Source organism: Nematostella vectensis, chromosome 9 (assembly GCF_932526225.1).
Source record: "Nematostella vectensis chromosome 9, jaNemVect1.1, whole genome shotgun sequence".
In the NCBI taxonomy this organism is placed as follows: Eukaryota; Metazoa; Cnidaria; class Anthozoa; order Actiniaria; family Edwardsiidae; genus Nematostella; species Nematostella vectensis.
Window position 1 is genome coordinate 13,648,558 of NC_064042.1, and position 15,652 is coordinate 13,664,209.

General features: G+C 38.6%; 1 protein-coding gene across 1 annotated transcript; it reads left to right on the top strand.

Moving 5' to 3' along the window:
* Positions 1-1,053: 1,053 nt before the first annotated feature.
* LOC116609798 (porphobilinogen deaminase) lies at positions 1,054-15,065 on the top strand. The gene is made up of 12 exons (XM_032370573.2): positions 1,054-1,223; positions 1,603-1,675; positions 3,227-3,276; positions 3,369-3,424; positions 4,473-4,550; positions 4,980-5,057; positions 5,485-5,560; positions 5,736-5,849; positions 6,106-6,144; positions 6,649-6,768; positions 7,129-7,182; positions 14,352-15,065. The coding sequence occupies exons 1-12, from the start codon at positions 1,167-1,169 to the stop codon at positions 14,604-14,606; spliced, it is 1,050 nt and encodes a 349-aa protein (XP_032226464.1). The 5' UTR covers positions 1,054-1,166; the 3' UTR covers positions 14,607-15,065.
* The last annotated feature ends 587 nt before the right edge of the window (positions 15,066-15,652 follow it).

A 15,652-nucleotide genomic window follows, 5' to 3' on the forward strand; every position in this document is an offset into this window, starting at 1 on the left:
AAGTGGGGGGGGGGGGCACACATGCCCTCATGGATAGCATGTGTGCATTATTGGTAGCATTTGACTTAGTATGGTGCGTAAGACCTGGTGTTCACTAAGGAGCGTAGGTTGTTTGGATCTAAGCAGGTGCAAGAAGACACCAGCTCTAGCACATTCGATACCATGCGTATGCTATGAAATCCCATTCTGAATAAAACACAACTTTGTCAAAAACAAACATGCAAAAGCTGGCCTCCTCTTCCCAAAGGTGAGGATCAATCACCCTTACACCTTTAGGGTGTTGGAGAGTGGAGGTGTATCCTAACAAATCAGAACTAGCACATCTATCTGTAAACCACCTTTACTTTGCGCAATGGCATTCAAATATTTGCACTTACACAAATTGATGTAAGAATAAAACTGCCAAAATATGGAAAAGGAAAACCATCTTTGCGATTAACAGCTTACAGAGGTGAGAAACAGCTATTTCAGTATCTTACAATCAAAACACACGGTAGTTAGCACTTCTTCTTGTAGCTTGAAATATGATGTCTGCCTTCTTTTGTTTAAGAAAAATCCCAGTTTTAAATTCTCATTACAAAGTCATGTCTGGAGTTTGAGCCATTTCAGTCAAGCCTTGGAAGCAAAGTCAAACTTAGGAAATTCTTCTAAATTTTGACCACCATATCTCTTCCTTATCTGCTCCCTTTCCTTCTCGATTTCTGATTCCATTTCAGGAGTTGAATCTATCAGTTTTCCACCTTTGCTCTTCTGCTTATACGCTTCCAACTTTTCCACAAACAATCGCTGAATCGGATCTGCGTTTTTATCCATTTTCGCCATGGCTGCGTACGTTGTGCCAATATTTCTCCTCAGAACGATAGAACAGGTGCTTGGAGATGCTACTGCAAGCCTTGAAGCTCTTAGAATTGATGCCATGGTGGTAAATTTGAGAGAAATACAGCTCTCAAACCTTTGTTTCGTCTGAACGTGGACAAATCCAAGATGGCGGAGACCAGTGAGCCTCGCTTTCACGATAGCACCAGGAACACGCTTACATACGAGTAACGCCTGGTGAATACATGAAACAGCGGGAATCAAACGAACCGGATCACATGCGCGACCCCGAAATAATTACTTATCCAGAGCTGAATAAAAGTGGCGTGGCCAAATCTTAGGATTCCAACATGTCTTCGAGTAGTGAAAGCCCGAGAGTTATAAAAGTTGGCACAAGGGATAGCCAGGTTTGTTCATGTCTTGGTTTGGCGCAAAGCGATCTTGCGCACATGATATCGTTACTGTAAGATATTGTAATGATTTGGAAATCCCCATTCGGAGGTCCGAGATATTATCTTGCCTCGTGGCGTGAGCTAGGGCTTTTAATCATAATCTCAATGTATTATAGCTGAGCTAAATATATTTAACAATGCATGTTAGTAAAATTAAGGTTCTGGTTTCGGTAGAGGAGAGTTCATATTTAATACTCAATGTTATGTCATTTCAGCGGATTTTCCTGTCAGTGGTATAGTCTTCCAAACCTTTAACCCAACTCCCTTATCCCCCATGGGCTTGGGCCTGTAAAATATGGAGTTGTAGGTTATTTAATTTATGTTTTATTCACAGCTTGCAATGATCCAGACAAACTTTATTGTTTGCAAACTCAAGAAGCTACAGCCAGAACTTTCAGTCGAGCTAGGTGAGCAGTGTTCAGTGAATACAGAGCTCTGTCTATAGTTAGCCTGTTGAGAACATATTGTAGGCATACCTGTCAACTGCCGAAAATCTCAAGGCTTGAGAATTTTTTTTGGGGAGGGGTGGGTTTAACCATGCAGGTGTTTGCCGGATAGAAAGCTCCACCAACAGATCCACTTATAGAACTCACGAGGGTGTTAGATAAATTGTGCTACGCAAGAAAATTATTGTTTCGAATATCTTAAAAGAAAATAGGCAAAATGCTGATTTTTTAAAGAATAATTTTTCGGAAGCAATAAAAATCGCTAAAAAGCTGGAGATTTGGTGCTCAACGTGGGAGAGAGGGAGAAGGGGTCTAAATTCTTGCTACTCCGGCCTAATGCAGGAGAGTTGACAGGTATGTGTAGGGTACATAAGCAAGATCAAGATTGGGGGGGGGGGGGGGGGTAGGGGGAGCAGCCTGGCCTTGCAGTCAAGTGAACTAAGCTGTATTTTGGGGAAACAGAACTATAGCTTGAGTACAGAATAACCCCTTTCCCTTTCTCTAAGATTTGCAGTTTGTTGTCATATCATAGGTAGGTCCAGACAGGAGCGTACCCAGGGTTTTAACAAGTTGCAGTTAAAGCATTTAGAAGCTGAATGAGGGTATGGCCCCTTATCCCGCATCCCCATGAAGATTTCATAGCTCCTGCTTTTGGGATTGAAATTGGCGTCAATGCGTCAGACTTTTGAGAGTATTACACGATTCTCTGTCATCCTCCATCTGAAATCAGTCGTCGCATGGCACTGAATGACATAACAATGTTTGGAAATCATCTGTAGACTACCATGATAAAGAAAATTATAGTTTTTATCCTCATCATACATATAAAACTACGTACATAAAAATGAATGAGTAAACATTTGATTTTCCCCCCTCGTTATGCAAATAAGATCACCAAATTGTTTTGCAGTCCAGTGACTGCTGGCCTATAGGCTGGGTACACCCCTGGTACGCCCCTGCCAGAGAGAATAGGAGGGAGAGGCAAAAGAGGGGGAAGAGAAGGGAGGTTGTAGAGAAGGGGGAAGTTGTAGAGAGGGGGAAGTTGTAGAGAAGGGGGAAATTGTAAAGAAGGGGGAAGTTGTAGAGAAGGGGGAAGTTGTAGAGAAGGGGGAAGGAGCAGAGAGTGAAAATTGGAGCAGAGTAGGCAGCCCAGCTATTCTTTGAGTTTTTCAAAATATAATAATATCCAATCTAATAAAAAAAATAGAAATCCATGGGCTGATTATTGACTTGGTTGGTTGCCAAAATCCTGGATCGATCTGTGCTGACACCAAGTATTTGGTTGTCTCTGCCCCCGTTAAACCAACATTACCTGTGCAATATGTAGCAAATGGTTTAGAAAATGCGTAACTAGTGAAAAGACAGAAGGGAGGGGCATGCATGCTCATCTTTTAAGTATTTGATTTTTTCAACAAATTGCTAGATGTGAGATGCCTGTAAATTGCTTTTCCTTGGCAAACCATGAATAATCATCCTAAATCTCATTTCCTACTTTTCTGCATATGTACATAGTATCAATGAAGACCATAGGAGATGAAGTGTTGGACAAAGCCTTACCAAAGGTGAAGTTTCATTCTAGTTTGCACCATTTAGATGCTCTTTTCCTTGTATCTTGAATACTATCTTGATAATAATATTTGTTTGTTTTTTACAGATCGGGGAAACTAATTTATTTACCAAAGAACTAGAACTTGCACTAGCTGCTGGGAAGTATGTGGTTAACTGATGTACTGCTTGTGTTGATATAACCCTTGAGCTATAGGTACCCCACCCTAACCCCTCCCCCATTTAATGCCTCCTAGGATTTCAGTGACCAGGAACTAGAATTCTCGTATCTTCAAATTTTAAGAAAAGCTAATTATGCCAATAGCCCACCAAAACAAGATTTAATGCTGAAATATAAACCTATGAGGTATTCGTTATGGAAAGCATCCTTTTATCACCCTTGGGTAAATACAGACAGGGCTTCTGGAATTAAGCGAAAAAAAAACTAAAAAATATGCGGGATTCTTTGCTAAATTATGCGCTAAATTACGCGGAAAATCAATCATTACGCGCTAAATTACGCTGGATTTTGCAATACATTTTTCTTTAAAAAACAAAATTCTGCGGGATTCTTTGCTAAATTACGTGCTAAATTACACGGAATATCCACTGTTACGCCCAAACTACATTTTGTACCGAAGGAAAGCACGAAATAACTTAAAAAGGTTTTTTGCGCAAAAATATCTTAGGCGAGTTTTCATTGGCTCCTAGCCACCAGCCAATTAAAAAAGGTATTATATTATTAGTCATAGGTCTTCGCAGTTTAGCAAAGAAGTTCAAATAATCGCACTCTTACGGAAAATATATGTCTTTTTTTACAAGAAATAGAGGTAAGAACCCTAAAAGAACACATCAGCTGGGTACTTAAATGTTTTTCAAAATTTAGCCAGATTACCCGGGATAATGTGGAAATTTGTGGATTACACAGATTACGTGGAGAAAACCAAATTACGCGCTTCCGCACAAGCGCGTAATTCCAGAAGCCCTGTACAGAGCAATTTAAGATGCTTATATAAATAGGTTGATATTGATATTTCAATACACGTTGTAGTGGTGTAAATATTAGATGTATATAATATAAAGTATATAGCTTTTTTAAATTAATTTTATTACAATTGTACTTTTATATATGTATTTTATCTTTAGGTTTAATAAAGACATATTCTAATAGACATATTATTACTATAGTAACTTGTTTGTGTTCTTTTCTTAGGGTTGATTTCCTTGTCCACTCACTTAAGGATCTGCCATCTCTTCTACCTGAAGGCATGGGTCTGGCAGCTATTTACTGGTAAACAAAAGACATACCGTGAAGTCCCAGGCATTTTGATACCTTTTATGATTACTGGGAAGGGGGGGGGGGGGGGGGGCTGGTGCATATTTGAAGTTATCGGCTTATTTCAAATCTTGATATTTTGATTCACAAATTTTTAGCGGCCACCAATTTTGTCCTGATAGTGTGTCACATTAGTTTGTTTTTTAAAATTCATAGTCACATGATGAGTTTGCCTGCTTGTAGTTAGAGTCGCACAGTCATGGCAGACTCATGTAGCTGTTGGCTCTTTAAAACTCACATAGAGCCAGCTCAAAACAAATTTGATGCCTTTTTTTATGCCTTTTTTTGTTCTCACACTATGGACTCCTCCAGACCATGCACTCTAAATAAACAAGTTCACTGAAAGTCATTATTTTAACTGTTATATGCTAATTATTTCTTCAGTCGTGATGACCCCCGTGACGCCGTCATTTTTCACGCCAAGCACAAAGGTGCATCTTTGGCTTCCCTCCCTGAAGGAAGGTGAGACTAGCCCTCCAGCCTGGTCCATAAATACCATTATAAATTATTTACTTTTTCTCTTACCCTCTTTATTAAAAGTTATAGTTACAATAAGTTTCTGATGATAGCCACAAATCATCTCTAAGTATGACTGTAGCAAGAAAGATTTGTCTGTAAGGCTCTGCCTAAACCATTCCTTGTATTCCCTGAGGAGGAAGGTGCCATTTTCTAACTTTCTTTATAGAATTCTGAATCTGATAAAGGTAAAAAAATAAAGCCATAACCCAGGCGTGTAGTACACAGGGACCAAGAAGTGGGTCATTTCTTATTGAGGAATCTTCAGATGCTATGCTTTTCTATATAATACCTATGACTGCACCTCTCCCCCCCCCTTCAGCCAAACCTGTATATTTGCCAGAGACATCTGGTCGAATGCAATCTTTTTCAGCAATATTGGGACAAGTTCTCTTCGTCGAGTGGCCCAGCTGAAAAGAAACTTTCCTCATCTTAAATTTGAAAGTATTGTATCCTATTGTATGTCCATCACTGCCTTTGTACCCACATGCAAAGTAACCACAATCAAACAAGTGATTTTTTGAAAATTAAATATGTGATGGAGAACAAAAAGTGTCACCAAAGTAAAGTAATATGAGCATTGGATGTTGTTTCGCTGTTATCCTTGACTCCTTTCCCAACAAGAGAGGAAATCTGAACACTCGGCTAAGAAAGCTGGATGAAGGTGACAAGTACGATGCCATTGTGCTGGCTAAAGCTGGTTTGGACAGAATGGGGTGGGAAGAGAGGACAGACCAGGTGACCATAACATGATGGTGAAGGGTCAGAGATAGGCGATAGGGCCTGGGGGAGGGGATGGAGGGAGGGATGGGATGGGAGACGTGGGTTCAAAACATGCAACGCTACATGTTCCAGTTCTCCGAAATATTATTGTTCTGATTTCGGGAAAAAATATATTGTCTGCTTTATAACTGCTTTAAAGAAAATCATATGGAAATCAGCATTTTGTCTCCTAGTAATATAGAAACAAATTGTTCCTTTTTTCTTTATGTAGGTGTTGACTCCTAAGGAGTGTTTATATGCGGTTGGCCAGGTAATAACTTATAACCCATTCACACCAGAGCTTAACCAGGTATAAATTCACACTGCAGATGAACATAATTAAGCTTGGTTTAAACCTCGGTTAACTAAAATACCTCGATGAGGTAGTACCAAACGGTGAAGAACTTGGGATAAAAGTGAAACGAGTTCATTACTAGAAATATGGGGAGAAGAGGACATCCAAGAGAACCATGACGATGCACACAGAATTTCCTTTATATTTTGGTTCAAATGATTTCTTGCATTCCTTCATAATATCAATAGTTACTGGGGCTTAGCCAGGAATTTTAACTAGAGGGGGGCCAAAAAGTCCCATATTAGACATTTTCTCCTGTATTTTTAGTAATTGTATTTTTGCCTGCCGGAAGGATGAGTGGCTGCCCCCCTGATTTATCTGCATGTGATTTGCTTCTTTATATTGAATTTTGAACGAATTATTTCCTTCATTATCAATTATTATATGTACATGAAATGTACACCTAGTTATTTACCACAGGGTGCCCTTGCAGTTGAATTGAACGTGTCTGACTTGAAGACCTTCGAGCTGATTTCTCAACTTTTTGACTTCAACACGACTGTACGCTGTGCAACCGAGAGATCCTTCCTCAGAACTCTGGTACGTACATGATCACAACCTAACTCGACAAATACTTTGGTGTGTCACCGTTTTATTAATTGAACCACAGCAATTCCATTATCTGCCAATGCATTGCGATTTTGAATATGCTTTTTGATGTTCCCAAAATCGATCTACCAATATCCTGTCATATCTAAATTTTTTAATCGCCAAGGGATTTTATTTTGTCCCTTGACATAACCCCTTGCTTCGTTGTTTTTAGCAGTGCTTTGTTTTTGTTTGGTCGATTGTTGTAAATATATATTTACAACATATATATTTACAAGCCCTAGGGGACTCGTTCCCTTGTTCTTTTGTTTATACTTAGAGTCACGTCTAAAAATAAACTTGTGTTTTTAGGAGGGAGGGTGCAGTGTTCCTGTTGGAGTCCACACCGAGCTTATTGGTGATCAGGTTAGTTCCACAAACAGTTCTGACTGTCTATTCATTATCTACGCGCGCTTTCCTTTGTGTGTCACAATTCTGATTGTTTGCGGGTTCCACGAAACATAACTCTGATTTTTTACTCGCGTCTGTCAATTATCTACGAGTGCTTTTCCTTTGTGTGTTATAATTCTGATTTTTCACACGTTTCTGTCCATCATCTACGCGCGCTTTCCTTTGTGTGTTACAATTCTGATTGTTTACGCGCTTCTATCCATTTTCTACGCGCGCTTTTCTTTGTGTGTTATAATTCTGACTGTTTACGCGCTTCTATCTATTATCTACTCGCGCTTTTCTTTGTGTTTTATAATTCTGATTGTTTGCGCGCGTTTCTCCATTATCTACGCGCGCTTTCCGTTGTGTGTTGTAATTCTGATTGTTTGGACGCGTCTATCCATTATCTACGAGCGCTTATCTTGATGTGCTATAATTCTGATTGTTTACGCGCTTTTAACCATTATCTACGCTCGCTTTCCTTTGTGTGTTATAATTCTGATTGTTTGGGCGCGTTTCTCCGTTATTTACGCGCGCTTTCCGTTGTGTGTTATAATTCTGATTGTTTGGCGCGTCTATCCATTATCTGCGCGCGCTTTCCTTTGTGTGTTATCATTCTGATTGTTTGGGCGCGTTTCTCCATTATCTACGCGCGCTTTCCGTTGTGTGTTATAATTTTGATTGTTTGGGCGCGTCTATCCATTATCTACGAGCGCTTTCCTTTGTGTCTTATAATTCTGATTGTTTACGCGCGTCTATCAATTATCTACGCGCGCTTTCCGTTGTGTGTTATAATTCTGATTGTTTGGGCGCGTTTCTCCATTATCTACGCGCGCTTTCCGTTGTGTGTTATAATTCTGATTGTTTGGGCGCGTTTCTCCATTATCTACGCGCGCTTTCCTTTGTGTCTTATAATTCTGATTGTTTGGGCGCGTCTATCCATTATCTACGCGCGCTTTCCGTTGTGTGTTATAATTCTGATTGTTTTTGCGCGTCTATCCATTATCTACGGGCGCTTTCCTTTGTGTGTTATAATTCTGATTGTTTGGGCGCGTTTCTCCGTTATTTACGCGCGCTTTCCGTTGTGTGTTATAATTCTGATTGTTTGGGCGCGTCTATCCATTATCTGCGCGCGCTTTCTTTTGTGTGTTATCATTCTAATTGTTTGCGCGCGTCTATCCATTATCTACGCGCGCTTTCCGTTGTGTGTTATAATTCTGATTGTTTGGGCGCGTGTATCCATTATCTGCGCGCGCTTTCCTTTGTGTCTTATAATTCTGATTGTTTACGCGCATCTATCCATTATCTACGCGCGCGTTCCTTTGTGTCTTATAATTCTGATTGTTTGCGCGCGTCTTTCCATTACCTACGCAGCTTTCCTTTGTGTCCTATAATTCTGATTGTTTACGCGCATCTATCCATTATCTACGCGCGCTTTCCTTTGTGTCTTATAATTCTGATTGTTTACGCGCGTCTTTCCATTACCTACGCGCGCTTTTCTTTGTGTCTTATAATTCTGATTGTTTGGACGCGTCTATCCATTATCTACGCGCGCTTTCCTTTGTGTCCTATAATTCTGATTGTTTACTCGCATCTATCCATTATCTACGCGCGCTTTCCTTTGTGTCTTATAATTCTGATTGTTTACGCGCGTCTTTCCATTACCTACGCGCGCTTTCCTTTGTGTCTTATAATTCTGATTGTTTGGACGCGTCTATCCATTATCTACGAGCGCTTTTCTTTGTGTGCTATAATTCTGATTGTTTACGCGCGTCTTTCCATTATCTACGCTCGCTTTCCGTTGTGTGTTATAATTCTGATTGTTTGCGCGCTTCTATCCATTATCTACACGCGCTTTCCTTGGTTTCTTATAATTCTGATTGTTTGCGTGCTTTTAACCATTATCTACGCTCGCTTTCCCGTTGTTTGTTATAATTCTGATTGTTTGCGCGCTTCTATCCATTATCTACACGCGCCTTCCTTTGTGTGTTATAATTCTGATTGTTTGCGCGCGTCTATCCATTATCTACGCGCAATTATCTATGTAACTTTGCGCTCTCATCGCAAGGCGTTCTTCTTAACTTTATTCCCAGCTGAACTATCGTGGTATTTATAGCACTCTTTCACTTGGCATCGCATTGTTTTGTAAACCTTGACAAAAAATGTAAAAAGAAGAATGACGAGAGTCGTCAGGAATGCAGTATTCGCGTAAAAGAATTGGAACTTTATGTAGCCAACGGCTAGATAAACAAACAAAAAGGGAACTGAGACAGCCCACAACGTCAGAGATACTATGAGAACTTTCTTGCGGTTTAATTCTGCCCGATATCGCAGCGGACACGCGATAGCGATAAACCGATCCATTGTTATTGCCGCCATGCTCAAAACTGACTCCGTAAACGAGATGAAATAACAAATTCTCCAAACCTGTGTTTCCAGTGGCGTCACAGGGCTGAGCTTCATGCCTCCCGGGATGAAAAAGTAGATGCTCATTGGCTCGACGATGGCGCCAACAATTAGGCCCGCTATTACAAGATTGGCAATAAGCAAATTGATAGGCGACTGTAAATTTTTGTTTGGATCGAGTACAACAGCGAGCAAGACCAAAAGATTCCCTAATATGGCACTCAATGAGAGCAGTGCACAAATAGACGCGGAGGCAAAGCTGGGCGCTAGGGGAGCGGATACGTTTGCGCAAGGGTTAACACCCAGAATATACTAATTATGGCCTTGAGGGCTGATCATATTGCTACTATGAATTAGAGTTTATTTCTATCAACCCTACCCCTGTCTATAAATCCCTACCCACCCCCTCCCCCCAATATTGTATAAACCGGTTTTACTCATCTCGCTCTGATTGGTCGCCATTGTTCTCGATGCCTTTATATTTTGGCCACCCCCCGGACGGTTTGGTTGGATCATAAACACCCACACAGCACACATCTCTCCCCAGTCCTCACAACAATACCCTACCAACTATTAGAATTTATTAAAATTATCTTGACTAAATGAAAAATGAAAAAAATAAATATAAAAAAATAGATAGGGAAAAATATATTCAACCTATACCTGTCAGAGAAAACAAAAGACCGCAGATAAATAGTGGCATATATTGCCCCCATCATCCCCTACATACTACTCATAACTCTACAATCAATATTTACTTGTATGTCCTAAAAAAATCATTCCTTTTTTTCTTACTTCCTTACTTCCTCAAAGTATCTGTTGCTATGTAAGTATTCTTTGCAATCCAAGCTCTTTTGTTGTGTCGCAATTTTGGTTGTTTACCTACGTCTGTCCATTTTCTACACGGAATTCGATTGTTTATTTATTATTATTATTTTTTTTGCTTTTATGTTCACCCCTCCACTTTTATCATCTTTCTCATCTTTTTTCTTTAAATTTATTATCTATTTATCTTTTTTACGCACGGCTAGTTATTTGCGTTTACGATCTGTTGCTATTTGCGTTCATGATCTGTTGTTATTTGCGTTTATGATCTGTTACTATTTGCGTTCGTGATCTGTTGTTATTTGCGTTTATGATCTGTTGCTATTTGCGTTTATGATCTGTTGCTATTTGCGTTCATGATCTGTTGTTATTTGCGTTCATGATCTGTTGCTATTTGCATTTATGATCTGTTACTATTTGCGTTTATGATCTGTTACTATTTGCGTTTATTATCTGTTGCTATTTGCGTTCATGATCTGTTGTTATTTGCGTTTATGATCTGTTACTATTTGCGTTCATGATCTGTTGCTATTTGCGTTTATGATCTGTTGTTATTTGCGTTCATGATCTGTTGTTATTTGCGTTCATGATCTGTTGTTATTTGCGTTTATGATCTGTTGCTATTTGCGTTTATGATCTGTTGTTATTTGCGTTTATGATCTGTTGCTATTTGCGTTTATGATCTGTTGTTATTTGCGTTTATGACCTGTTGTTATTTGCGTTTATGATCTGTTGCTATTTGCGTTTATGATCTGTTGCTATTTGCGTTCATGATCTGTTACTATTTGCGTTCATGATCTGTTGCTATTTGCGTTTATGATCTGTTGTTATTTGCGTTCATGATCTGTTGTTATTTGCGTTTATGATCTGTTGCTATTTGCGTTTATGATCTGTTGTTATTTGCGTTTATGATCTGTTGCTATTTGCGTTTATGATCTGTTGTTATTTGCGTTTATGATCTGTTGTTATTTGCGTTTATGATCTGTTGCTATTTGCGTTTATGATCTGTTGTTATTTGCGTTTATGATCTGCTGTTACTATTTGCGTTCATGATCTGTTGCTATTTGCGTTCATGATCTGTTACTATTTGCGTTCATGATCTGTTGCTATTTGCGTTTATGATCTGTTGCTATTTGCGTTTATGATCTGTTGCTATTTGCGTTTATGATCTGTTGCTATTTGCGTTTATGATCTGTTGCTATTTGCGTTTATGATCTGTTGCTATTTGCGTTTATGATCTGTTGCTATTTGCGTTCATGATCTGTTGCTATTTGCGTTTATGATCTGTTGTTATTTGCGTTCATGATCTGTTGTTATTTGCGTTTATGATCTGTTGTTATTTGCGTTTATGATCTGTTGCTATTTGCGTTTATGATCTGTTGTTATTTGCGTTTATGATCTGTTGCTATTTGCGTTTATGATCTGTTGTTATTTGCGTTTATGACCTGTTGTTATTTGCGTTTATGATCTGTTGCTATTTGCGTTTATGATCTGTTGCTATTTGCGTTCATGATCTGTTACTATTTGCGTTCATGATCTGTTGCTATTTGCGTTTATGATCTGTTGTTATTTGCGTTCATGATCTGTTGTTATTTGCGTTTATGATCTGTTGCTATTTGCGTTTATGATCTGTTGTTATTTGCGTTTATGATCTGTTGCTATTTGCGTTTATGATCTGTTGTTATTTGCGTTTATGATCTGTTGCTATTTGCGTTTATGATCTGTTGTTATTTGCGTTTATGATCTGTTGCTATTTGCGTTTATGATCTGTTGTTATTTGCGTTCATGATCTGTTGTTATTTGCGTTTATGATCTGTTGCTATTTGCGTTTATGATCTGTTGTTATTTGCGTTTATGATCTGTTGCTATTTGCGTTTATGATCTGTTGTTATTTGCGTTTATGATCTGTTGTTATTTGCGTTTATGATCTGTTGCTATTTGCGTTTATGATCTGTTGTTATTTGCGTTTATGATCTGCTGTTACTATTTGCGTTCATGATCTGTTGCTATTTGCGTTCATGATCTGTTACTATTTGCGTTCATGATCTGTTGCTATTTGCGTTTATGATCTGTTGCTATTTGCGTTTATGATCTGTTGCTATTTGCGTTTATGATCTGTTGCTATTTGCGTTTATGATCTGTTGCTATTTGCGTTTATGATCTGTTGCTATTTGCGTTTATGATCTGTTGCTATTTGCGTTCATGATCTGTTGCTATTTGCGTTTATGATCTGTTGTTATTTGCGTTCATGATCTGTTGTTATTTGCGTTTATGATCTGTTGTTATTTGCGTTTATGATCTGTTGCTATTTGCGTTTATGATCTGTTGTTATTTGCGTTTATGATCTGTTGCTATTTGCGTTTATGATCTGTTGTTATTTGCGTTTATGACCTGTTGTTATTTGCGTTTATGATCTGTTGCTATTTGCGTTTATGATCTGTTGCTATTTGCGTTCATGATCTGTTACTATTTGCGTTCATGATCTGTTGCTATTTGCGTTTATGATCTGTTGTTATTTGCGTTCATGATCTGTTGTTATTTGCGTTTATGATCTGTTGCTATTTGCGTTTATGATCTGTTGTTATTTGCGTTTATGATCTGTTGCTATTTGCGTTTATGATCTGTTGTTATTTGCGTTTATGATCTGTTGTTATTTGCGTTTATGATCTGTTGCTATTTGCGTTTATGATCTGTTGTTATTTGCGTTTATGATCTGCTGTTACTATTTGCGTTCATGATCTGTTGCTATTTGCGTTCATGATCTGTTACTATTTGCGTTCATGATCTGTTGCTATTTGCGTTTATGATCTGTTGCTATTTGCGTTTATGATCTGTTGCTATTTGCGTTTATGATCTGTTGCTATTTGCGTTTATGATCTGTTGCTATTTGCGTTTATGATCTGTTGCTATTTGCGTTTATGATCTGTTGCTATTTGCGTTCATGATCTGTTGCTATTTGCGTTTATGATCTGTTGCTATTTGCGTTCATGATCTGTTGTTATTTGCGTTTATGATCTGTTGTTATTTGCGTTCATGATCTGTTGTTATTTGCGTTCATGATCTGTTACTATTTGCGTTCATGATCTGTTGTTATTTGCGTTTATGATCTGTTGTTATTTGCGTTTATGATCTGTTGCTATTTGCGTTCATGATCTGATGTTATTTGCGTTCATGATCTGTTGCTATTTGCGTTCATGATCTGTTGTTATTTGCGTTTATGATCTGTTGTTATTTGCATTTATGATCTGTTGCTATTTGCGTTTATGATCTGTTGCTATTTGCGTTTATGATCTGTTGCTATTTGCGTTTATGATCTGTTACTATTTGCGTTCATGATCTGTTACTATTTGCGTTTATGATCTGTTGCTATTTGCGTTCATGATCTGTTGTTATTTGCGTTTATGATCTGTTGTTATTTGCGTTTATGATCTGTTGCTATTTGCGTTTATGATCTGTTGCTATTTGCGTTTATGATCTGTTGTTATTTGCGTTCATGATCTGTTGTTATTTGCGTTTATGATCTGTTGTTATTTCATTTTTTTTACGTTTTTTTGCTTTTGTTGCGTTATTCACAGTTTTTCTTGTCCCTTACCCATTTTCTCTTGTATTTTCCTCTATGCTCTTTGCCCTTGTTCACATTTTTCTTCCCTTTCCAAACTACTCTTTTACCCCCTTGCTGTTTTTCCATTTCTCTTGTTTCTTTATTCTCTTTTAACTTCAGTGACCCCTGTACCGCCCTATACCTCCCATTTCTCTTGTTTCCTTTATTCACATTTTATTTCAGCTACCCTTGCATTGCCCTTCGCCGCCCATTCCTCTTGTTTCCTTTATTCTCTTTTTACTTAAGTTACCCCTGTACCCCCTTCGCCGCCCCGTGCTCTTGTTTCCTTATTCACATTTATTTTCTTCTCCAGTTGACTTTGACTGGTGCGGTGTTGAGCCTGGACGGGTCAGAGTGCATACAAGAGACAATGACCAAAGACATCCCTCCGATGAGTGACAAGGGAAGTGGCCAGCCCTCTATGGGCGTCACATCAATCCTGGTCCCTGCGCACATGTGGCCCGCGGTGCATGCTGGGGAGGAATTAGGGCATGCGCTTGCGCAGTCCCTCATCAAGCAAGGAGCCAATAGCATTCTAGCAGCCGCAAGACAGGGAACAGCTAACTAAAATCTCTTGATTAACATTTTTAGAAATATTCTGTATAGAATAATATTTAGTGTTGCCTGCTGGCCTTTTTGGTTGTACTGATCTTTTAGAGAGTAATTCAAATTGTTTACAAGTAATTTTCTTATTCTGTTAACTTTAGCATTTAGATAATACGAAATACCTGCTCATTTGGAATTGAAAATATCATGTAATTTCCCGCTAGTCTGAAATTTAATTAAAAGTCGCTCTGTCGGGATGGGGTTGAGATATATGAGGGAGGAATCAAAATAATTAAGTATGGTTTATATGAGTCACATAAGGCGGAACAAGTTAGATTGGTTGTTAAATGGGACGTTAAATGATTGTTATATTTTTGGTGAATTTGTACATTTGTCGTAAGTCGCATTCACGTTGTACTTAAAAGACAAGAAAATAATTTGTCTCTACCTCTCCTGAACTTCAAAGAATGTCGTTAAACCACTTCTTTGTTATTGTTTATAATTGAAAATACCACGGTTTGTTTGCAAGGGACTTTAAAATAACAATCTGCGAATGAAGTCTGATACGTTATTGATGATATTTGATTGAAAATATTTTGGTTACTCGCTTGAATTAGCCGATGAAAATATATACCTTGTATTACTCGGCATTGAGCGGGAGCATAAAATGGCGGCGTGATTGGCCCATTTTACCACCTGCCATCCACTTTACCCGGCTCTCCCCCTCCATCACGAGACACCACTCATCAGCGCCAGCTGAAAAATTCCTCCGTAAAGGCGAAGAGCGGTAAACATGATTATGCTTCTACTTAACCAGAGACGGGAACAGTGGAGCCTTGATTTTACGATATGCCTCGGGAGAAAGAAAATGTATCGTAAAATCGAGGTTAAAAATTACGTTTGGAGGAACAGACTTGCATCGTAAAATCGAGAATATCGTTGTATATCCAATATCATTAGATCGAGGTAATTTCTGATACATTTCGCTGTATTTCCGTAGCGAGAAAGGAATGCCATCGTAAAATCGAGGTTAACGTAAAATATTGTAAAATCAAGGTTCAACTGTAA